We start from the raw sequence: 24,854 nt of genomic DNA on the forward strand, positions 1-24,854 counted from the left end.
TAAAATAACTCAAGGTGGTGAACTTATCCCACACATCTTCCTCCTCCTATTTTTCCCACAACCAGTTGGGCTAAGAGAGAATGATTGGTTCAAGGTCACCCAGCTGACTTTTGTGGCTAAAGCAGGACTAGAACTCAGACTCCTGCTTTCCAGTCCGATGCCTTAAACAATATATATGATCATTGTTTCTGTTCTCTGTGACTATAAGATTGCAATTATTATTCCCTCTGCAAAGTTAAAGGTAGCAAGAATAGATATAAAAAGTATAAGGGGATCACTTCAAAAAGTCTGCTTGGGAAGAAGGTTGACAAAATTGTCAACTCGATGATACAAGAAGTAACAGTAGGAATATTTTTATAAACTAAGTTCTGAATGTATTCAGAGACCATTTTTTTAAAACCATTAACCATAACAAGAAAGAATATTTTACCAAATTATTACTACCGTTATCCCCCTTCTCCTCCTCTTCTGTTCCTTGTCACTCACCCTACAAGGAGTTTATGGAATTTCATTCTTTTCATTGCAATACATTCTTGTCAAGTTAATGTTGTAAACATACACCTCAGCATGATATTGCCTTCCTCTTCCCCATTCTTACTTTTCTCTTCTCCTTATTTTTTTTATTTTTTTGTTTTACCTAAATTTGAAACTCTGTGGCAGGAAGTGATCTCTTTTGCAGTCAAGGCAAACTTGGTTGATCTGTTTTAGCAGGTCCTTCTTACTGTAGCTGTATCCGTTGAAAACAGAGCTCCCAAACAGCAGCTTCCCTCCGGCATACATCTGTTGACAAACAGACAGGAAAGAGAGGAACAAAAATGCTTTGCAACAAAAAAAAATAAGGTTAAGTTTGAAGACTTGGACCAAATGGTTTCCTTTTCCTGTTTTGTACTGGAGCTTTAAATATTTTCACTCAGACATAAGCGCCTCTGACAGCTATATGTGCACACCACAAACAGTCTTCCTTTACATCGTTTAATATTATTAATGCTGAGTATTTTAATACTAGTTTAAATCTCCTAAAGGCTAAATCCACAAAGAAATTTGACTTTTATATTTTAAAATGACCTGCTCAGTTCGCTAGTTAAAGGGGCCATTGGTTTTATTTTACCAATCCAATCAGCTCTAGGCTATGTGATTTAGTAAAATTATACAATGTCTGTTGTATGTAAGATGTGAGGTGCTGCTAATAAATAAATAGAGAGCCCAACTGTAAGCTTATATTTCAGTACCACACCAAGGATCAGTTGCTGATATAGAACAGCCTTTCCACCTGTTTGAATCACCTCTATTCTTAGTTTGCAAGCAAGTGGGCCTAATGCTAACTATGTGAAACTATTCTTTGAAAAGAAATATCCTATTGTAGAAGATTGGTCTTTCAATTAATATTGGTATGCAGACTGTACCAGGACCCTAGTCCTATGCCTTTAAACCAGGGGTATTACATGCATTTGTAATACGCAAATAGCAAGAGAAAGAGAGAGAAAGAGAGATAATATGGGACCCCATTAGAAGTTCTTATTACCATAGAGAGTTCTGTCTGTCTTGTCACCTGATCACTATGCTTTTTGTTCTACTATATTATCTATCCTTGTTATCACTTGTAATAGTATACTTCGTATCCTGGATCTATTGCTGAGATTTGGGACTAGGTAGGATCCATTGCTGATAGCTGTCGTGTCCTCTGGCCTTTTTGAAAAGAAATTCTGCCCCAGCAAAATTGGAAACCTGTGTCTAGCTGACACAATAATTTTCTACAATGCCTCTGCTGTAACAAACCTCTGAGGTATTATGGGAAATTACAATGGTGGTACCAGTGAGAGCAGAGATCCAAGCTGTACAGAGGGACACTTTGTCAAGAGAAATTTCCTGCTGTATAGAACAACATTTTACATTAATAAATAAACATATATCCTAAAGAAATCAGGTTCCTTTAATTGAAAAGGCAGAAAAAGAATAATACTGATGATCTAAGGGGCACTGGAGAACCCATATAGATGATTCTGATTGAGTGAAAGGAAGAGTTGTATCAGAGCACAAGAAAGATCTTTCAGGGTTTCTTATCCTGTGCAGAATCAGAATAATGTATGCCTGTCATTACAGAGCCACTACCACATCCATGTGCATTCACTTTGTCACTTGACTCTCTGCAAAGTATGTGTATAATAAATGCAGTGCTACAAAACAGAAAATATAACTGAAAGAGTAGATAGAGAGGTAAATGGGGAGTTCAAAGAATGGGTGGGCATAAAATCAGAACAAAGGAGAGAGTAGAAAAGCTGATTGGCCATGAAGGCATAAAACAGGGTGGCACACCTACTGGAATCATCATAATGAGGTGGAGTGTAGAAGGCATAAAGTGAAGGAAAAGGGTGGAGGACCACAGAAGTAGGTGTAATAAGTAAGGAGAGAAAAGTAGGAGACACTTGGGAGAGCAGAGAGAAAGTGCTGTATGGGTGAGGTTATAGGGGAAAGGGGGGGTGGAGAGTAAGGACACTAATTGGAAATGGGTGGCTGGCAACCACTTGCTCATCTTGTTGATTTCACACAAGGAACAAAGAGTGCATTTTACAGCCAAAGAACCTGGCTGCTTCATAACTTAACTGCTCACAACTCTGCCTCTTCAGAGAGCCAGCAGTTCCCTCTAGTGGGTGGCAGATATAAATGTTAAAGACAAATAGCTGCAAGAGATGTGAAGCCAACCCTTTCTTACAACCCCGTTCAAAAAGTGTTCTTAAAATTATATCTGTTCAGGCAGTATTGAAAGTGCTAAAGGTAATTTCTATAATTTTCCCCGATTTCTGAAGAAATGATTTCATCCCTATTACTAGCAAGATTTTACAATTTATTAATAATCAATGGATCCCTGGAAAGTTTTAATCTGCTAGGATAAAGAAGTGAGATGATTAAAATCAAGTGAAGCAAGTTAATTTTCCTTTTCACAATGGATACTGTCAGACTTAAACCTCAACGTTCTAAAGCACTGTTTGTAAAATTCAGCAACACTAAGATGTGTGGACTTCAGCTCCTATAATTCTCCTAGCCAGCATGCTGGCTGACCTGTATTTGACATCCTTCAGTACTTCAATCCTTCAATGTTGAGTAAATGGTTAGTGAAAGCCAACCTTCCCCAGGCTGATGCCTTCAGCATCTGTCAGATTACAACTCTCATTGCTGTTAGTCATAGTCAAGGAATAGCTTTTTCTTGAAATGAATTCAGAACTCCAGGATAAAACAAATTGAATTCTAGCATGCTGAATGAATGAAATGGTAGGCATCATTCTTAAGAAACCACGGAGAAGGGCTGAAAATATAGAGGATGGGAGGAAGACAGACAGTTACCCTATTTTTTTTAAAAAAAGATAGTCCGAGCCAGTGTGAATTGAGAAAATTGTAAAGCAGATAAAAAGCAATCATTATACAAATGCCTTGCAAACAATGTAATAATTACTAGAAGTTAGAGTAGATTTATCAAGTCTAAATCTTGCCACCAGAAACTTTGTCTCCATTTTTGAAAGAGGAACTTTCTTAGTAGATTGTGGGAATAATAACATTTGTCAAAAAGTGACATTCTGATTAATACACTACTTAAATGTGAACTCAGTGGCATGGCAATTCAATGGGTAGAAGAGAATATCTGTAGCTCAGGGCTGAACTGTGAAATTCTTTATCTTTTCTGAACTTGGTTTTTGTTTGTACATGTTTCATTACCTAATTGGGCAACACCATTCAATGTGAAACACCAACATCATTCGGAATGCAATGGAGTTTCATCCGTCTTCAGTTCTTCCATTAAATTGAGGCTGGGTACAATAGTTAAACTAATTTCTTTGAACAATATCATATTCTGAAGATTCATCTATAGACTTTATCTTGTCTGTCTCTTTCTTACTTTTTTAAAAAAAAATTCCTTAAAAGCAGGGGTTTTTGTTTTTCTTTTTGCTGTAGTGATAATCTAACCATACCAGTGGCCCCCAACCTTTGCAGCTTGGTGGCCTGGCTTGGGGTGGGGGGAGACAAGGGGACTGGGCTGCATGAGCAGAGAGCCAGTGCACACATGCAGCCCTTGCACAAGTGGCAGGCCGGTGTGCACATGCATGCAGCCCTTGCATGAGCAGCAGGATGGCACGAGTACCCGCCACCCTGCAGCTACATGTGTGTATGCAAGCATTCTGGCCAGCCACTCACATGGCCCAATTCCGAATAGGCCACGGCCTGATAGTGGGCTCTATCCCAGGGGTTAGGGACCCCTGAACTATACAGATCTTGGAAAATGGAGCACTCTAAGGTAACTGTAAACAGGCCAGGATACCACAGTCTGCATGGTACGTGGCAAAACAGACTGGCTCAGATGGGCAAAGGAATGAGGCAAGGGCGTACACTCTCCCTTATTTATTCAACCCATATACTCAGTTTATATTAAGAGAAGCTTGATTGGAAGATGACTGTGGTTTTACCACTTGAGGATGAAAAATCAATAACCTGTTCTATGCTGATAACACTGCTGTGAAATGAAAATGGTCAGCAAATACTGTAATGAAAGTTAAAGAGCATAGTGGAAAAATGGGACTAAATTTAAATATATAGAAGGCCAACTAATTTAAACAGATACAGCAACCAGCATTAGAATTGAATATTAAAGTGGTGAATAGCTTTTACCTTTTACAGTTGACTATAAACAGTAAAGGAACCATCAGTTAAGAAATATGACATAGAGTAACACTTGATAAGTTAGCAGTGAAAGCCTTAGAAAACATATTCAAATGTCGGGATGTGGCCCTACAAAAATCAGAATCATGCAGATAGTAATATTCCCCATGACACTATACAGAAATGAAGACTGGACTTAAAGAAGCAGGGTAGAAAAATCATTAATGCTTTTTAGCATTGGTGTTGGATAAGACTTCTAAGAATACCCAAGGAAACAAATATATAATAGAGTAAATAACTCTTGAATTCTTACTCAAGGAACATATGACCAAGCTCAAAGTATCATATTTTGAAGAAAGTATGTGAAAATCTACAGTAGCTCTCTGGAGTTTATAAATCTGAGAAAGATAGGAGGACAAAAAAAGAAGAGGATAACAAGCAATAAGATAGATGGAGTCAATTTCAGTGGCAATAATGGCTACACTGTTAGAAGACCTGAAGGACCAAATTGGAGCAAGATCATCCTAGATGACACATAATCAAAGTTATTGTAGTCAACCTTCATGTGTTTGGAATTCCCTCTTGAAAGTTTTGAGATGACATTTAGAGGAAGAAAAGGGAAGCTGATCTGCTTGATTATTCCGTAGTGAAATTATATTTTCATCTTATTGATTTTTCTATGCCAACAACGTTGCTGGGGTCACTTTATGAATTGTCAGAGGTGTAGGGGGAATGACACAAGGAAGCAACTTAACTGTGTTTTAGGAATTGGCATATTTATCAAACGCTTTATTACTGAAAATATATCTCCAAATTGTTTAAATTCTTGGGAATTCTGATTTTGTGTAAGCAGGTTGTAACTTTGTAACCCACTTGTTAAAAGAACTTATAATTTGGTTTGAACATTGTTTGGTATCAAGGATTTTTATGACATTAGCAGAAGGAAAATTTTAGGATTTATAATATGCATGTATCTCTGTGTGCTTAAATAATAAATAACTACATTTTAGTTCATGGGAAAGCACTTTAAACTTTCAATCCAAAGCAATTTTAACTAGGAGCATCTCCATGTAAGCATGCAGGCTGTTAATATACTGTAGAAAGCTGAGTTGTTTTTCTAATTTTGAATAATTGCTCTTGCTTGCTAGTAGGCTATTCCAGCAGTCTGGACAGAAGACCATGTGTTTCCATGGCTGAACAAGCAATCGTTGGTTAAGATCAAGGAACAGATGTCTTGACTTTCGCAAAATCAGCACTGATGAACCTTGCATTTGCAGCTAACTCTGCTCGGTTCAGGATCATTTGAAAATCCCTTTGTGCAGCAGTTTTGCTCTCAAACCAGACACTGAATCATTATTTTGATCACCTTATAGGTTGCTTGTGTAGTTTTCAGCAGGATGATTTATTATTCTCTGAATGTTAAAGTCCTGCTACAGCCAACAGGGCAAACTTTCATAAGCTGGCTGGCTTGCTTGCTGGTATGCCTATTGATATATAGTGAGCAGAAATAGTCTCTGCCGTAATTAATTTGTTGCTGTGTTATTGGCAGTTGTGTACCTAATCTATACATAAAGACATTACCAGCAGTAACTGCTTTTGCTACTCTTTCATGAAGAATGGACAAATTTAAGTCTGTGATATGCTCAGGAAGTTTTTGAAGTGACTTTTTTTTCCAGTTAATGCTAATTATAACCATTGGCAATGGTTATGTGCACTATTTTGAATCGGATTGGGCAAAGTTCAGATTTATCAGTTCTGTTTTGTCTTATGGTAGACTGTTGAGATTAACCGTGCCAGAGAACATAATAAAGATATATATAAAAAAGTGTTAAATTATGTATTAAAAAGTTAAGCTACTAAAATGTATATAGGAAATTAGAAGTGTTAGAGAAATTTACACTTTAAACTTCCATATGGTAAACTGGATAAATGTGGATTTAAAAAAGGAGCTGATTAAAAATCACCTTCATAGGTCCAGATGTTATTTTTAAGATACGGTAATCCTTGTAATATTTAATTTTGAAAGTGAAATCCATCCTCACATTTCATAACTTGATCTATTAGTTTCTTTCCAAATAGGTATGAGGTTTTTTTTTGTTTTTTTTTGCTAAAATAAGTAACAGTTCTTTCAAGGAACACAAACCCTTTCCTCATTTTCACAAATATTAGCTGTATTTTCCTCATAGCATTTCAATACTAAGTAGGAGTGGTAACTAATAACTTCTGATATGCTGAAATGCTGCTTGTACAGCAGAGAATCCTTACAAATGATGAATATGCCTACCCAAGGGTTACCCTTCCAGACTGAGGGATTCACAAGCAATAAAAAACAGTACTAGAACACAAAAAGACTCTGTGTTTACTAGAAGTCTGCTTTATCTGAGTAGGCGCCTCTGTCAACTGGAACAATGAATGTCTCCCTTTATGTGCCAAAGACCCTAAAATAAATTTAATGTACTCCAGGCATAACTAGATCCCTCTATTATTAAACACAGTTGTGTGATTTTGGCACATGGCATGAGATTTTGGGCAGTGAATAGGGTTCCAATCTTGTACATTCACTTATTGCATTTATACATATATGAATAAGACCTTCTCTTGATGCTTCCGTTTCCCTGTCATTTAAACTGAGATCAGGATGTTAATTTCATAGATCAAATCAGAAAGAGACTGAGAATTAAGTCTTTTCTTAAAAAGGAAATTAAAAAAGTCAAATCTTTCACAATTTATGTGCAAATGTTATTTTAAATCTGGTTAATTAACAAATCTTGTTGAATCAGTGAGACCGAGTACTGAACAACCATGCAAATGTACCACTATATGGAATATTTTTTAAAAAATTTAATTTTAATCACAAAAACATGACTTCTATAAATGTTAATAAGAGATGTTTTGTTGAGGCTTGGGAGTAAAATAAAAAAAGGAAAATTTCTTCATACTCACCCACCCTTTGTTTCCAAAGTTATCTAGGATTCTTCATGTGTTTTCTTTATAACAAAAATTGTGCAGAATATCGTTAGGAATGCAATTAGTGTCTGCCTCAGCAGCAGGGAGCAGATCCTGACTGACCTTGTCTAGATAGGAACTTGCAAGAGCTGAATCAGGATTGAGCCTGATTAGTATTTGCCTGATAGAATATCTGAAAACTTACTGAGAAGTCTTTAAAAAAAACATTCCAGAAGAAGGAAACAGAAACAATGCTGCTAGCATTTAAGAAAGCAGTCAAGGTGATACTTGTTGCTTTGAGCTTTTATGGTAGTAATAAGGACAATAAAGTGAAACTATTTCTACACCCTTATTGCATCTGTGATATAACAGTCAGAAACACAACTTAGATAAGCCCAGACTCTTTTAGCAAACTCTTGGCCAGAAGATCGGTCAATTAAGCACATTACTATGACTCATATTTGCTCTGAGCTGCAATCTGGATCTTTGTTTGTTAACGTGAGCCTGTGGCTCTCAAGAGTGGACAGGTTTGAAGCCATCTCTGCCACCTGTAAACCTGATCATTGCTCACCTGGTTGATTCAAGCTACCAGGGAGGGGACAAAGATCTGAGTCTGGGAAGCAGAGTTTTAAGTTAAAGACATTTCTTTGGATGTTTCTGTCACAATATCAATGCTGTAAACATTGGATGTTCCCACTCTGACAACTGATGAAAATGCAGCCATTTTCTCTTTGCTTTTAGCATGCTTTTTCTTGTATTTAGAAATCAGATGCAGAAAGGGAGTGGGGGTTGGGATAAATGTTTGAGCTCAGCTAGCCATAATTATAACGCTGCTTTGTGGGAACCCAAGGACGAACTGATAACGTTTTGGTGGGCTGAGGAGCTGGGGAGAAAGTCCATGTTTTAGGCTAATTGGAGAATGTGATTTATGACAGCATACTGGAGGTGGGAATTGCACTTTGTTACTTTGTATTCTGGGGAAGGGAATTTAGTTTTTGGGTTCAACTATGTAATGCCGATACTTTGTTTCCTGAATAAAATGTTCTTTGAGGAAGAATTTTTGCCTTGAAGTTCTTTTGATGGGTTTCATCTATCAGAACCATGACATTAACCCAAAAACTACCTTTCTACCTTAACCACCTTGGGGTCCTGAGCTCCAGTCACCTTCCCTAAGTTGAGGGATAGGCTGATAAAGACTCAGGGAAGATGTCAGCATGGAGAAGGAAGAAGCACCTGTAACCAGCACCCCAGCCATGGCTGCTGCCTCACCGAAGGGAGCGCAAGCCAGCACACTGGCAGAGAAAGAAACATTTTATGTTCTACAGCTGGAGGCAAGACCAAAGACATGAGACCTGATCTGGTCATTGGAGTGGATCCTGCCCAGTGGAGACTCTAAGCACCTCGAGAGAACCCTGCCAAAGGCAAGTTCTTCGAAAGCGTCCGAAGCCGACTTGCAGGCAGGAGCCTCTCGAGGAGCACACTCCCTGGACTGTCAGGGAGCCAAAAGATTGGCAAACTCCCCTTTTATGCAACTCTCTAATCCCTTTATGGGGTTGAGTTGGGGCGACTGGTTGGAGCTGAGCATTTAAGGCCAATGCCCTTCCTGATGCCATGTGGAGCTTGCTCGTAGCAGATACTTATGACCAAGTTTTGGAGGGGTTTCCTCAAGTTAATTGGCTCATTGCAAGGATTGTCGTCAGCTTTTCACCCGTCTACTGTCATGGTTCCAATAGATGAATCCCACCAAAAGAAATTCAAGGCAAGAATTCTTCCTTAAAGAACATTTTATTCAGGAAACAAAGTATCGGCACTACATAGTTGAACCCCAAACTATTTTCCCTTCCCCCGTATACAAAGTAACAAATTGCAACCCCCACCCCAACAAGCAGTCATAAATCATGTTCTTCAATTAGCCTGAAATGAGGGCTTTCTCCCCAGCTCCTGAGCCCGCCAAAACTTTATCAATTCGTCCTTGGGTTCCCACAAAGCAGTGCTTATTATTATGGCTAGCTGAGCTCAGCATTCATCCCAATCCCTCTTCTGCACCAAATCTCTAAATAGAAGAAAAAGCATGTTAGAAGCAAAAAGAGAAAATGGCTGCGATTTTCATCAGTTGTCAGAGCAGGAACATCCAGTGTTTACAGCGTTGACATCTGCCCCCCCCCCTTTACAAGAAGTATAAATCCTGCAATTCAAACAAAATCATAGGTTAGGAGTTGCCTCTCTGTTTATTAGGGTGTTTATCATAGAATTTATTAATGAGCCTGTCAGCTTTTACATCACTAGATTTTATCCAAGCGGCTTCGGATAGTGGATATCCTTTCCATTGCACTAAGTACTGTAACTTTCCCTTGAAAAGTCTAGAATCAAGAATACGTTTTACTTCATAATGGGTCTGTCCAGCTACCACCAGAGGGCCAGGTGCCTTCTTAGGGGGAGGTCATAAGGTAGAGCCCCAAAAGGGTTTCAGTAAATTACAATGGAACACAGGGTGGATTTTCCCTAAGAGTCTGGGAAGCTTTAACTCCACCGTAACTGGGTTTATGATTCTTATGATGGGGAAGGGACCTAGATACTTCAGTCCCAACTTCTTACTAGGCAAGTTGAGTTGTAGATGTTTTGTGCATAAGTAAACTTTTCCCCCATCCATTAGCAGAATGCATGATACTTTCTCAATGTTTTGGACTCTCAACACTCATATATTCTGATCAGCACATGTATTTGTGGATTATAAAGTACCAGATTATGGAAAATTGCCTCAATGCATTATGAGGAAATAATTTCTGCAGGGTCAATGAAATGAAGAGGTCAATAGGCACCGCAAGAAAGCCATCAGATACTTGCCACCACCATTCCAGGAACGACACCATGTTTCTGTACCAGAAGAGGCGGCGTTTTGTTCAGTGGATTTTCTAGATCATATTTCAGGAAACGGTAGGGATCATGTTTGCTCTGGAAAGGCAGTAAATCATTCTATCATTTTATGGAAATGTCTTGTGCACTTGTCTTATAAACATTTTTTACATACTAGAAATCAAATGGACAAACAATATTTCACTATGCAGTCAGGGTGAATTCAATATTGCTAAAGCTCTTTCTGATCATAGGTGAGAGATTTTTTTTTCTGTCTGCATCACCTCAATCAAAACTTATCAGAGCCACATTCTGGCTGTGTGCATGGGCAGAACCCCAAATTGGTGGAAGTGGATGATATACCAATTCCTGCATGTAGCTTTCATTTGCAAGTTGCATATTCCAGCCAGACCGAAAAGTGTCACAAGAAGACAAAGACAGTATAGAAACTCACTTCAGAGCCCCTCTATTTTTATGTTATGGATACCTAATCCTTTTTATCCTCTGTATTCCTATGAGAGAAATTAAGATGGTAGTTAAAATTGATTGCCAGATCAAAAGATAAAGCTATGGAAAAAAGAACCCCAAACCTAAAATCCAAAACATGCATACAGTTAAAATCCCAGATAGCCCATCATTTTTTCCTCTAAAAAAACAGAAGCTGAGGTCAGACGTCTGAAATAAACATAAAGAATAACTGGGATAGTTCTCTCATCTGCCCTTAAAATATAATCTTTTTGTTATGTTAATGTATTTTAAGAGGATGGTGAAATTCTCTGGGGAAACATCTATAACTATTTAATGATCGTAACAGCTAAATTAAACTTTGATTTCAGAACAAATATAAATCCAAAGATCCTGAGTTCAAACAAGAGTCAGCAAAATGGCCACTGTAAAAAAAAAAAAAGGTAGAGCAGATGATTCTTGCCTTGATCCACTAAGGCAATTCTACTTTAATTAACAACAGTAACAGATATTTATAATATATAATTTACAACAAATCTCACCAATTTGTTTTCTGGAGGAAAAAACAGATGAGAAAATGGATTTAGCTGAGGGGTGTATATTCCTTTTCATAATCTGGACAGCTAATCAGATTTTTTGTGAATAAATTATGGAAATAAAATAAAATTCTGTGATTTAGTTATCTTTCATCATTTACAATGCAATATTATGGACATTTATTCCAAGATAATTTCTGTCATGGCTGTTGAGGGTTATTTTTAGGATCTGGCTTATACCGTGTATGTAGTAAGCAGCTAATCCTTTTACTTATTCTTTTTTTTTTACTTTATTGTACACACACATGTCCTCAATCCAGGTTGAAACCACTGTAATTCAAATTGGAGAGACTTCTTTATCACATTTATTTTATTTCTGAATCTTTTTCCTCCTCCCACTGTCCATCTGACAGGAGTTAATAGAAAACAAAATTCCCTACTAATGAATGACTCTTGCTTTAGGCTCATGTCCCAGATTTAAATAGTACAAATCACGTACATTTGATTGGAAAAAAATAGGCTGCTTCTAATTCTTTTCTGAATCACAAAATAATAGACTGAGCCAAGTTCTGTGGTCAGTGAACTCCCTTATTGGCATACTGCTCTTACATTACTACTTCAGCTCAATAAAATAGAAACAGCTATTACCTAGCTAAGAAGAATGAATTTGCTTTGGGAAAATCCATGTATAAAGCATCAACATTTAGTTTACCTGAACACAAGGTGAGGGACGGCCGTGCTGCATCCTTATATACAACTGTTCCACAGACCACTCAAAGAAAGGAGAGTGTGAATGTTTTTGTGGTGACAACACACATATCACAATGACTTGTTTAGGGTTTCTTGGGGCAGTGATAAACTTTTCAAATTCCAAGTCTGTAATTAATGGGATTTTTACTACACATTTGCAACCCAAGCCATCATTGGTTTTGGTCAAAACTTTGCGCAGCACAATTGGACAATCCGTAGGAGAAATTGCCCACGGCTCAAGGGCAGGGCTTACATCTGGGATCTCTTTGGCTCTGTGCGAAGAAGTTGGAAAGAAAAGAATGAGAAAAAAAGGAATGGAAAATTAAATAGATAAATAATATTTGAAACACAGAAGCTCTGGAAAGTGTCAATGTTAGTGCTGCATACAATTTTCAGTACACTTTGAATTCTGTATTCAAAGTGTATTCATCTGAGTAAGAGGTACATCTGGAACACAGTAAATGAAAAGCAAGTGATAACTACGCTATTCAAAACTTACTTGGACCCTGACTTTTTAACTTCAAGTCAGCGCTCCCACTACTGTCATTAAGGCATCTACCTTTCTTGTTACCTCTTCTGGTCTTTTCTGTACAATGATTATCTGGTCATGTAACAGTTAGGTGGGATTGTACAACATTACATAGTCAAGGGGAAATTATAACAAAAGATAGGGACCTTGAAGCTTATATAGAGAAGACAGAACTTATACATTTGTTCTAGCTTAATAATTAGGGAAAAGATGAGAGGAAGTAATCAGGAGAAAGAGTCCTGCCATTTGACAAAAAGCCTGCAGAAGGCTAGCTTTTCTACAAAGATGGTTTTGGTGAGCTCATTTGGAGTACAGGTGGTCCTTGACTTATGACTACTCAAAATTATGACAAGACTTCCCCAGGGATATTTATGATCCAGATTCAAGGTTCTGGTGGCCCCATGGTCACATGATCACATTTTGGGTGCTCGGCAATGTGCCTGCATTTACAGTCATTTGCAGCACCTTCCAGTCACATGACCACAATTTCCACTGTTTTTTGCCAGAAACCAGTTTACTTCCAGTTTCTGCAAAAAAAAGCCCATTAGAGACAGTGGATTCCTTAGTAATAAATTCACTTAATGACTGCCACAAAAATAAGGCATAAAACTAGGCATAGTCATGTGGTGACTTCCTTAATGACTAGCATGACTTATAGACCATAATTCCAGGATCAGTTATGGTAGTAAGTTGAGGACTACCTCTATTATAATGGAGGGTTACCTTTGAAAATAGACCAAAAATATCAATGGTCAAAACTTAGACTATCAAATTTCTATCAGAATCAAATTTCAGTTTATTAAATAGCTAGGACTATTGAGTGTGATAAGAGCATATTCAACCCATATTTTCTATATGAACTCACTGCCAATCTGTTTCCATTCTAAATTCAAAATGCTGGTATTAATGTTTCAAGCCCTAAATGGTTGGGTTTGTGTCATTTGAAGTAATTCTTCCCCCTATAATAACTTTGGATATTTTACACTGATGCTCACATTGAATGAGTGCAGCAATGTCTGATAGACATGGCCTTATCTGGACTGATGTCTTTGAAATACTCTGCCCAGAGAATCAACATCAGCCAAAGCTTTTCTTTTACCCGATTTTTTAAAATATTAAGCTATTTTAGAGGTTTTTTTTAAAAAAAATGCTTTTCTTTTATCAGTGCTTGTATTGGTCATATTTTATATACTAGCCTTATTACTTTTTTGGAATCTAATATAGACCCCAAGCAGTTATAAAATGATTGGATATAAAAATGGTTTTACCACTCACTAGTCCAAGTCAAATTTTATAGTGATAATTATCAGAGATAGGTAATAGATAGATCCTATTATGTTTAAGTTTTCACTATTGGTTTATTTTTATAGTATTAAATTATTTCAAACATCCAGAGGATATTTGGTATAAAGTGTAGCATAAAACATTGCCCTTCAATCATACCACCACAGTGATTACAAAAATAGTCATAGCTAAAAAAGCAAATCTGATGTGCCTACTGAGAGACACATATACATATAAACTAAAATGCACAACATTAATACAATATCTTAGAACTGTCAGGCAGCTTTTGGGCTAACAAAGGGGCAATAAAAGTTAAATGAGGCATCTTTGGGAGAAAATGCCCTGTAACAAGTGGTGGGGATTCAAATATGTGAGCAACTGGTTCTCTGTGTGGATGCCACTTCTGGAAGACCATTCTGGGCCTGGGCAACAAAAAATTAGCTACCGGTTCTGCTGAAGTGGTGCAAACAGGCTGAATCCCACCACTGCCTGTAACTAGGGTGCCATTAGTAAAAAGATTCACTGAAACCCAGAAGGCAACAATACCCACAACAGATTCATTCTTATCCACTCTTTTCTTAAGTCTGCCTATTACCTACTCCAGGCCACTTAATACATTTTTTTCAAAAAGCATTTTTCCCCTGAGAGTTACAGTCTCTTAGGGGTAATTTGCATGGGGCTGCTTGCCAAATGAAGAATGACTCCAGAGCCAAACTGAATGGGGCCACTTTTTATTTTTCTGGCCATTCTCTTTTCTGTCTTTCCATTTTTAACTCAATGTGGGAAGCTGCCAGAGAAAAGACAGATTAATCTAAATTAATGCCTTGTAGTAAAGCCCAAGGGTTCTATGTGGCCCTAAGTCTACAAGCTGTATGTTCCTGAAACAGTCTATAAAATTCTACACTAGTGTTCTTAATTTCTTTTGATTTTCAATGATTTGATCTATCTGATTTGGAGTTCTTATCCTATTTTGAAGTTGTCTGCTTATACATCACAAGCTTAAGACCGGTTCAAGGTATGTTGCTGCTCTCAATTGTTGCTTCAAAGGATAAAAAGATATTCCTTTCCCATAACATCAGATCAAACCAGATCAGATCAGAATTGGAAGGTTTCTTCAATGTCAATGAGTAGATAGCCTTTTCCACTACATGGCAGCAGGTTAACTTAGAGGACACCATGCAGGTGATATGGAAATGACACATCTGTCCCTCAGCATCGCACCATAATTTTGCAACTCAATAACACTAATACCAATATTTGTAACATGAGTAAAGCAAAATATATATGGCTCGTTCTGCCTGTCTTTCTGCCAACTTTCTCAGAATGTTTTCCAAGTAATGTCACTTAGGAAAAGTGGAAAGAAATGAAGAGGAAGATCAGTAGCAAGGATAGACTCAACTACAGTGACAATGGGTGCACTATTGGAAAGTCTGAAGGATCAGCTAGATGACAGATCTTCTTGCAGAAAAACTATCTATGTGGTTTCTAAAAGTCAACACCAACTTGATGGCACATAATCAATGCAAGTTAGGTGCAGAAATAAATAAAGCAGCAAGCCACAGGCCCAAAGTAAGCAAATACGGTCACTGTTGGTGCATCTTCTGAGGAACATGAAAAGCAGCAGATGTCCAGAAGACACATCTGGGATATCTGTAGTAACATCTGCAGGATCCAGCACTTTTGTCAATGTGACAAAAGCGGCATCGCACCATTGCAGCACAAGCTTGGCCCCCTTTGTACCTGCCTGCCACATCAAGACACAGGTACAAAAGGGATGGAACAGCATGATGTTTCTTTCATCATTTGGCCCTCTTCACCCTCTGATGGACATCAGAGTTGACATTCTTCAGCTTCTGCCACTCACAATTAGCCTTTTATGACTAACTCCACTGTTTCTATTTTAGAAGGAGCATATTGTTATCCCACCTATTTAATCTTGCTTTTCAGAGAATTCCCTCCTCCAAAAGATTGTCTCAATTACCGTGAGGCAGGCCTAAATTTTCTCTTAACTGGCCGGTAACTGGGTAAGCTTGTTGGCCTGACAATTCTTTTGTCTTTTGTTTTTGAAACTGAAGCCATAGCTTCTTCTCTTAGCTTTCGATCCCAGGTCTGTAGTGATGATTCCGTTTTACACTTCACAGGCTTTGTACGAAACTCAGCCGGATAGTCTATGCAGCATATTCCTGCCAATCAACAGGTTATTGGGCAGATTATAAAGATTATTATATATTTTAAAAGATAATAACAATGTGTTAAAATAACAATGGTAGCAATAATGATCAATTACATTTTACAGATATACAAGGCAGTATAGGAGATAGTAAAAGTAAATAATCCTTTGGATTTCATTAGTTAAAAAGACTGTTCTTTTAAAAGTCCTTCTCAGGCTTTCAGAGTATTCGGTTGTGCTTACTCCGATCCAAACTCATCTGGGCAAATAGATAAATACCATATTTTCCAGCTATCTGAACACAGAGAAGCTAATGTTATATAAGTTTCTTCCCAATATGTACCTATACATAAAGGGTTACACATATGTGTTATGTATCTAACATATGTATAAGAGTAAAGTCACTCTCTACACTAGTGCTATATACAACACCTCTTACTAAACTGATGCCCTTCATATGACCATAGTGGATGTAGATTGTACAATGTGGATTTCAATCATAAAGGCAGGGATCTCCAAACCTTGGTCCATGGACTGGTACCGGTCTGTGGTCTGTTGGAACTGGGCTGTGCAAGCGGCAGTGAGCATGTGCAACTTCATTTGCTTATGGTGGGATTAGATTGCTTGCACAAAACTATTCCCTTCCCCCCCCCCCCGTCACTGACATAGCCAGTCCACGGAGCCAGAAAGGTTCAGGACCGCTGATATAAGGGACACCTAATAAATATTGGTCTACATGGAGAAGTAATAGCTTCAGGATCTTTTGAGTCATACCAAGAAATGCTAAAGAATGATTTTAGACTATTTGTATGTCAACCTATTCCCTAACATTGAACTGTGGTCCTTGCCCAAGTAGCAAAGGATGCTTTGGAGTACAAAGGATGGTCATATACCAAAAGTTTGCAAAATCCTTTAAAAAATGATCTTTTTCTGGGATAATCTGGGAGGTGGTTTAAGGAGTTGTAGGCAGGTTCACTGTCATTTGTACACTCAAGACTCTTTTGCCTCTGCATCCAAAGTCCAGAATGAACCTTACTAAGGCATTTCTAACTTTCCACGATTAACATTATTTCTAGGTAAATATGCCCACAACTGTTTTATTACCTAAGTTATAACAATTATATAGCAAAATTTCCACTGTTCTTGCCAGAAAGATGCCTCCTATCTCTTAAGAAAATATCATAGCAAGATGGAATCTAGCTTGTCCCTTGGATAAAGAAACTACAAATGTAGATTATCTATCATTCATATGAGAAAGAACACTAATATCTCGTCTCATATTCCTTTTTTTCCTTTCCTTTCTTATACTACCTGTTTATATTCTGTGTCAAAGCTAGGGACTGTCCTACAATTAATGTTTAGAAGACTTTTCCAGCTGAAGGAGGACGACTACAAAAATATCTACTTTTGTAGCCATTCTTACTTGATGCAGCAACAACTACAAATGTTATATGAATAATTCAAACACAAAACCCAAAAGGAATCGATTTATTTATTTATTTTTAATTTTTTTTTATTTTAATTCCATTTATATCCCGCCCTTCTCCGAAGACTCAGGGAGGCTTACAAGCTTAGCAGTAGCCTTCATTCTATGTATATGCCAGCTTATTAGGGCTTTCGCCCCCCCAAGCGGCATTATTACAAAGTCAGCTTATTGCCCCCAACAATCTGGGTCCTCATTTTACCTACCTCAGAAGGATGGAAGGCTGAGTCAACCTTGAGCCTGGTGGGACGCGAACTTGCACTAATTGCAGGCATCTGGTGTTACTTAAGGAGGCATTAGCCCACTGCTCCACCAAGGCTCTAGTAGTAGATTTAGTAGTTCTCAGTGTTACCTCAGATAAACAGTTTGGAATACATAATTTGACCACTAGTCATATTTCTTCACAACATTTATCTGCGTCATTTTATCATTTCTGAAATTCTGAAATTTAAGATGTCATATTTGTACCATTATTCATTTCATTTCAAATTTAATTTTTATCACCCCTGTGTTATTATGAAAGAGAGCATATCTATCTGCATGAGCGGGCACCTGACTATACACCTTAATTAATAAAGCAATGTGAATTTCATAAACTCAGCAAACTGACAATACCTGAAACCATCAAAACACTGTTTATAAATTGTTTTACAGTTTTCTCAAACCTCCTCTTAATGTCAACAAGGCATCTTCTCCAATGTTCTTTCTCATCAGCTTCAATGTTTTTTAAAGTCAACTTTTGAAAGGAAAAAGGGAGATGAAAATGATTTTAAGAAATGCTGCATTTTAGCATCTGGAAATCTTAACAGCCATCATTTAGCAGAATTCTGTGACTTTTTAGACCAAGGACTGGATTGCATCCATTTTTCTTAGCTATGTCATATACGAGGTAAGATTCAGCCAGAAAAGAAAGAAAGAAAAGAGAAAAGAAAAGTTATAGTAGTGGATGTTACCAGAGCTGAAATCTCATAGTCATTCTACTCATTCTGAGACATGGCATGATAAAGAGTTGCCAGTAGTACTATTAACTGATCATTAAAAGACTCAATTTACTTTCCGTATAGATCTGAAGTTATCTCTGTAATTCCTGATGCTGGAGAAAAATAAATAATTCTGTGCTAGAAGAAGCATAAAAGGGTCTGGCCTATTTTGTGCAATAGGTTTGTGACAAATGATAGCAAAAGAACACTTATGCAGCCAAAAGGCATCTGTTTTGAAATCCTCCTTACTGGGTTAAAAAAAATCACCTTTATTTAGATTTTTTTTAAAAAATGTACACAAACTGTGTGCTTTAACTACAAGCTGTCTAGTATAGGAACAGGGAACATTCTCTTCTTTGATAGCAGCGCTTTCCCTCAGCTGAAGGGTATACATGTTTGCAGAGTCCAGACCAGTTTTCAAGGAGAAAAGTCTCTCATCTTTTCTCCTTCAAAATAAACATCCCACACCTTTTCTTTCACTCTATTTTTTTAGTAAAGAACAAGAGAGAGGGTTTGAAGATAGCAAGCATGAAAAAAATGGAATGAGCTATTGGAACTCATCTTTACACATTTCACATACAAAAGCACATTTTAAAATCACAGATATTCAAAATGCTTTCCCCTCCACCACATGAGCATATAAATCTTTTGAAAGTGCCAATGATGCCGAATCCCCATTTTCAGAGCATTCCTGAACTGGCTTGAAAGTGCGGCTGAAGTGATTGAAATTGCCAGATGTGAACAACATTGGACCACTTGCATGAGTATACATTACATAGATGTGTATTTCATTTTCAAAACATTTTTCGTTTTCTTAGTGCTTGAACCAATCATTTTTCTGTGTTTCTGCTTAACCAAAGCAATTTAAAACGTATGTTTTGCAGTGTGTCTGTTTGCATGTCTGGGTGGGGGACGTATATAGGGGATGGAGAAGGAAATGACAAGCAAAAATGACTTCTTAATCTAAAGAATGGGCCAATTAATACCACGTGGCTGATAAATATGTCATTCAGCCGCCCTGTGAAGGCAACCAGTGGAGTCATAAAACATTTTAATGCAAAGACTGTCTTCCCACAAAAGTGCATCCACAGTATAAATATTTTGGGGGGAAGGGACCGAACAATTTCCTTCTGGAAAGAAAGTTGTCCTTATTGCCGATTTCAGCAAAGTTCCTGGGGGGGTTCTTGCAAAGGTCAATGGAACTCCAGGGAAGCAATTTGAAAAGAGCCAAGTGCGGTGTGCATTGTGTGTGTGTATGTGTGTGTGTGTTGTAGGGGGAGAAGGGAACAAGATAGAATGAGGTACAGTTTGTCTATCACTTTTATTGCAGAATCTAATTTTGCCGGTAAGCAGAAAAACGGGGTATAAGGCTAGAAGGGTATGGTAACTATAATGCCATAAGTGTTTTATTTAAGCATTTAGAAGATAAGGTAAAGGTAAAGATTCCCCCGCACATGCGTGCTAGTCGTTTCCGACTCTAGGGGCCGGTGCTCATCTCCGTTTCAAAGCTGAAGAGCCAGCGCTTGTCTGAGGACGTCTCCGTGGTCATGTGGCCGGCATGACTAGACGCCAAAGGCACACGGGACACTGTTACCTTCCCACCATAGTGGTCCCTATTTTTCTACTTGCATTTTTACGTGCTTTCAAACTGCTAGGTTGGCAGAAGCTGGGACAAGTAACAGGCGCTCACTCTGTTACGCGGCACTCGGGATTTGACCCGCCAAACTGCCGACCTTCCGATCAACAAGCTCAGCGTCCTAACCCACTGAGCCACCGCGTCCCATATTTAGAAGATAGGGATAACCTAATCATGATACTCAACCGTGCTTTTTGTTATTTGTCAGCATTAGTGCCCTCTTTGTTTCAAAACCTCGATATGGTATACACAGTACTCATTCCTCCCCACTTTCCTACAAATCCATCCTGTGAGGTAGGTTGGCTGAGAAATACTATCTGGCCTAAATTCCCGCAGGGAAATTCATAACTGAGAGTGAACTTAAATTAATTTTTCCCTAATGTTACTTCAGTGCTTTCCCAACTATATCACGCCAGCTCTGTCTTAATGGGTCATTGGAGACACAACATAGACAGGCACAAATTCTCCTGAGTTTCAATTAGAATTATGGCACACAGACAAATTTCTTTATGGTGCCAGTGAAAATCAGCCTTCCGATTTAAACAAAACAAAACAAAAAACCGGGGGTGCTTTCATTAGTTGATGGGTACCTGTTTATCAGCCTTGCATCCTTGCAGACATCCAGGTCTTATCAAAGATAAGGTAATACTTTCATTCAAGGCCGCAAAAGTAATGGTCATGGAATTTTGGCTAAGCACTTTTAATTTTAACTGTTCATTTATCTAAGAAATTTTAAAAAAAAAGATAAATCAGTGTCATGGGGCAGATTCACACAGAATGACATTTTCCCATTGCTTTCATGTCTGACAGTCTTCTTAACTGGACTAGCAAAGATGCACATAGGCCGAAACAGATACACATGTATGCATCCATAGCAAATACAATGTGTTACATCCATACATAAATAAACACACACACACACACACACACAGAGTATTAATCACTGTCCATTTTGAAAACATAGGGGAAAGAGAAAACTTGAGAGTTCACAAGGTTGAAGCTATATGGAACAAAACTGTGGCTGAATCTGGATATTCTGCTTCAGATACCATGAAGCCTCCTTCCAGAAGGCAACAAGGAAAACAGGTTGTGAACAGGATGTCATCCCAAGCAATACTGTGGACTCTGCTCAAGCATTGCTTATATGCTATGTCCTAAAAACAAAGAAGTGAACTGCCAATAATCTTTTCTGCCATTCTCACCACTCTCTGCACCGCTTTCCTGTCTGAAGCAGTAATAATTCCAAACCAGATAGTAATGCAAAATGACAGGATGCTCTCAATTGTCCCTCTGTAGAAAGTGGTAAGGACAGAGGAAAGAAGACATACTTTTCTTATGCAATGCAGAAAATGTGGGTGCTGCTGTCTATCTATCTGTCTATCTGTCTATCTAACCCAATGTATATAGTGGCCCATTTCATGTTTGTGATTCTTGGTGATGTACAATAAAACAAAACAATAAAACACACACACAAATGACCCATACATATTATTAAATCATAGAAGAGTGTTTAAAAACTGATTGCAATAAAGTCATGGTGTGGGCTCCCTGTTTCCAAGGGATCCCCAGGCCTAATGGGAAAACCATGTCTTGAAAGATTTTCAAGGCCAGTATAGTCAGAGCTAATCTCACCTCAATGGGAATGATGTTCCAAAGGGTAGATGCCATGACAGAAAAGGCTCTCCTTCTGGGTTCTGTCAGGTACAACTCCTTCATAGATGGAGCCTGCAGTAAAACCATCTTGTCTCCTACTCATGGAGGAGACTTACTGCCAAACAACTAAAGTTGGCAGGATCCAGATTTTCTGCTGTAGCACCTTCTCTGCTGCACCTGATGGGGCAGTTATATATTATTGGGAAGATGTGGTCCCTCAGATAACCTGGCCCTACGCCATGAAGAGCTTTAAACTTCAAAACCAGCACCTTGAATTTGACCCAGAAGCACAGGAACACCCAATTGCAAATAAAAGTGTAACATGTGTGCTCTAGAACAGGGGTCTCTAACCTTGGCAACCTTCAGACAGCCAGGCAACATGGCTGCCTAAAGAATTCTGGGATTTGAAGTTCACAAGTCTTAAAGTTGCCAGGGTTGGAGACACTTGCAGGAGCACACATAATTGCCTGTACCAGCTAAAACTTCTTAATTCTTTTCAAGGACAACACCATGCAGAGGGCATTACAGAAATCCAAACTGGAGATGATCTAGGAATAGGCACAACTGGTACACACCAACCCTCTCAACGTTCTGCAAGTCTCTCAAGACATGGCTATGCTATCAGGCCTAGATGTTCCAGGGATCCGGGGAGATTTTGACATTTCTCCTTGGTTGTTTTTTTTTTTTAGTGAATACCATCTTCTCCTATTTTGTACACCTTTTAACAGTTCTTTTTTTTAAATTGGAACTGTTTCTATGTAATATTAATACACACACACACACACACACACACACACACACACACACACACACACACATATATATATATATATATATATATATATATATATATATATATATATATATATATATATAGAGAGAGAGAGAGAGAGAGAGAGAGAGATTTTATTATTTGTGTAAATTACTAACAAAGAATTAAAGGGAAACTGAGATGCATTTCTGACTCCTTAGTCGTCCTCAGTCAGCTATACCCTTCTGAGATTCGAACCTGGGCTGATTGCATACAAGGCAGTGTATGCAATCAGCCCAGGTTCGAATCTCAGAAGGGTATAGCTGACTGAGGACGACTAAGGAGTCAGAAATGCATCTCAGTTTCCCTTTAATTCTTTGTTAGTAATTTACACAAATATATGAATTGTCCGGTGTGACTACTGCCTGTTTGATAGCCTTCAAGATAGGCTGAAAACAGGAAATAAAGGTTTGCCCCATGTTTGGGGCCTAGCAAGGTAATCTAAATAGTTAACATTTGAAACAGATTTTATTATATATATATAATATATATATATATATATATATATATATATATATATATATATATATATATATATATATATATATATATATATATATATATATAATTTTATTATTTTATTATATATATATTATATATATATATATATATATATATATATATATATATATATATATATATATATATATATATATATATATATAAGTATAAAATCTTCGAACATTGGGACGGATAAAACAGTCGCTTATTGCTAAAAGATCATAATAAGCAAGAAAAAGTAACTGTTTAAAGTATATCTACCTAATCTAAGCTTTCGCTGGTCCTCTGCCAGCGTCATCAGAGAAAAAAAAACATTGAAGGTTTGAAAAACCGTTGGTAAGCCTGTTTGGTTCTGTGCTCTGCTCATTGGCCGTCTGATGGACCTTGCTCTAGCCAATTGCGATTGTTCTGACTGTCTCACATCACTTCCCTTGCAATCTGGTCTTACTGTCCCCTTTTTAAAAAATTTCTCCTCCCTATCTGTTTTGGTTTGACTACCTTAACTGGTCTTGTTTTCTTTTGCTGTTCCTCATCCAATATCATAGCTGTTGGTATTTGTATTTCCTTGTTCTCTGTGTCCTCCTTCTCTACCCTCCTTCCCTGTGATTGGGCCATTCTGTGCTATGCCTATATAACATTCCATACATGTAAAAAGAGATATGCCCCATGTTTTCTACAGAAGAAATGCCTCAAATTCTGTTCCATAAATGCAATATTTTTGTACATGTAAGGATCTAATCCCTGAGAACAGGTGTTACCATAATATGGTAGTAAGAATGCATATTTTAAAAACATGTTTCAGTGCCTTGTGGCAATACATGAGGGTCTAAAATGAGAAAGTAGTAAGCAAAAGGAATCAACTCGAATATGTGCTCTCTGTTCACAATAATTGTCAACTAGAACTACCCAGTTCTGGAGGTTTTTGTAGAACCTGAACACAACTGAAGACATGACTGACCTAAAAATGTAGAGTAATTATTTAAAAAATCCAAAAACAATGGTGGTACCTCATTAGCAAGAGTCCAAATTCATACCTGAAAATCTAATGACTGTAGAACTTCTTTTCTGGAATACCAGTTCCAGCGGTGGGTTAAATGGCCATATTTGTCTCTAACTATCCCACCTTCCTGATTCATCAGTAACGCCACAGAAAAGCTGAGTAAGGGGAAAAACAGTCAAGTCACAAATAATACTATAAGGTTGTTGCTGAAGATGCATGTGTAACTAGTAATATTTTTTGCTCTTCTGATTGCAAGAATAATCATAATAAATATTGGTCCTAAGCCCAGACTATGTATTGTTCGAAAGTTATTTGGAAGAAATGCACAAGCACAACACCTCCCTGCTATTCACCAAAGAAGTTTGGAATTTCCAGGCTTTTATATAAACCTGAAAAAAGATGCTTTCCTTTCATGAGTCCCATAAAAAGATGACTTTTTAAGGCAGCGGCATCCTTTTTCAGACTCTTGCTGAAGTCTGAAAAAAGATAGGCTGCTTTAATCAAAAAAGAGACCTTGCTTGCACTAGATGTGAAGCACTTACCATTTTCAAAGAGTGGACTGCTCTATTATACTGTACCTTTGATCCATCTAGTGCCTGTACAATACAAC

At 37.8% G+C, this 24,854-nt stretch overlaps 1 protein-coding gene across 1 annotated transcript in view; it reads right to left on the reverse strand.

Moving 5' to 3' along the window:
- Positions 1 to 592: 592 nt before the first annotated feature.
- LOC310634808 (uncharacterized protein C3orf20 homolog) overlaps positions 593 to 24,854 on the reverse strand; it is a gene marked incomplete at its 5' end in the record, with an annotated part of 41,988 nt that continues 17,726 nt past the window's right edge. The window contains 6 exons of the mRNA XM_083353343.1: positions 593 to 780; positions 10,438 to 10,545; positions 12,160 to 12,469; positions 15,992 to 16,193; positions 18,279 to 18,399; positions 24,279 to 24,399. Of these exons, the coding sequence (XP_083209469.1) occupies positions 634 to 780; positions 10,438 to 10,545; positions 12,160 to 12,469; positions 15,992 to 16,193; positions 18,279 to 18,399; positions 24,279 to 24,399 (1,009 nt within the window). The 3' untranslated portion in view covers positions 593 to 633. The remainder of the gene's footprint in view (positions 781 to 10,437; positions 10,546 to 12,159; positions 12,470 to 15,991; positions 16,194 to 18,278; positions 18,400 to 24,278; positions 24,400 to 24,854) is intronic.

The sequence above is a fragment of the Vipera ursinii genome (genome assembly GCF_947247035.1).
Source record: "Vipera ursinii genome assembly, chromosome: 2".
NCBI lineage: Eukaryota > Metazoa > Chordata > Lepidosauria > Squamata > Viperidae > Vipera > Vipera ursinii.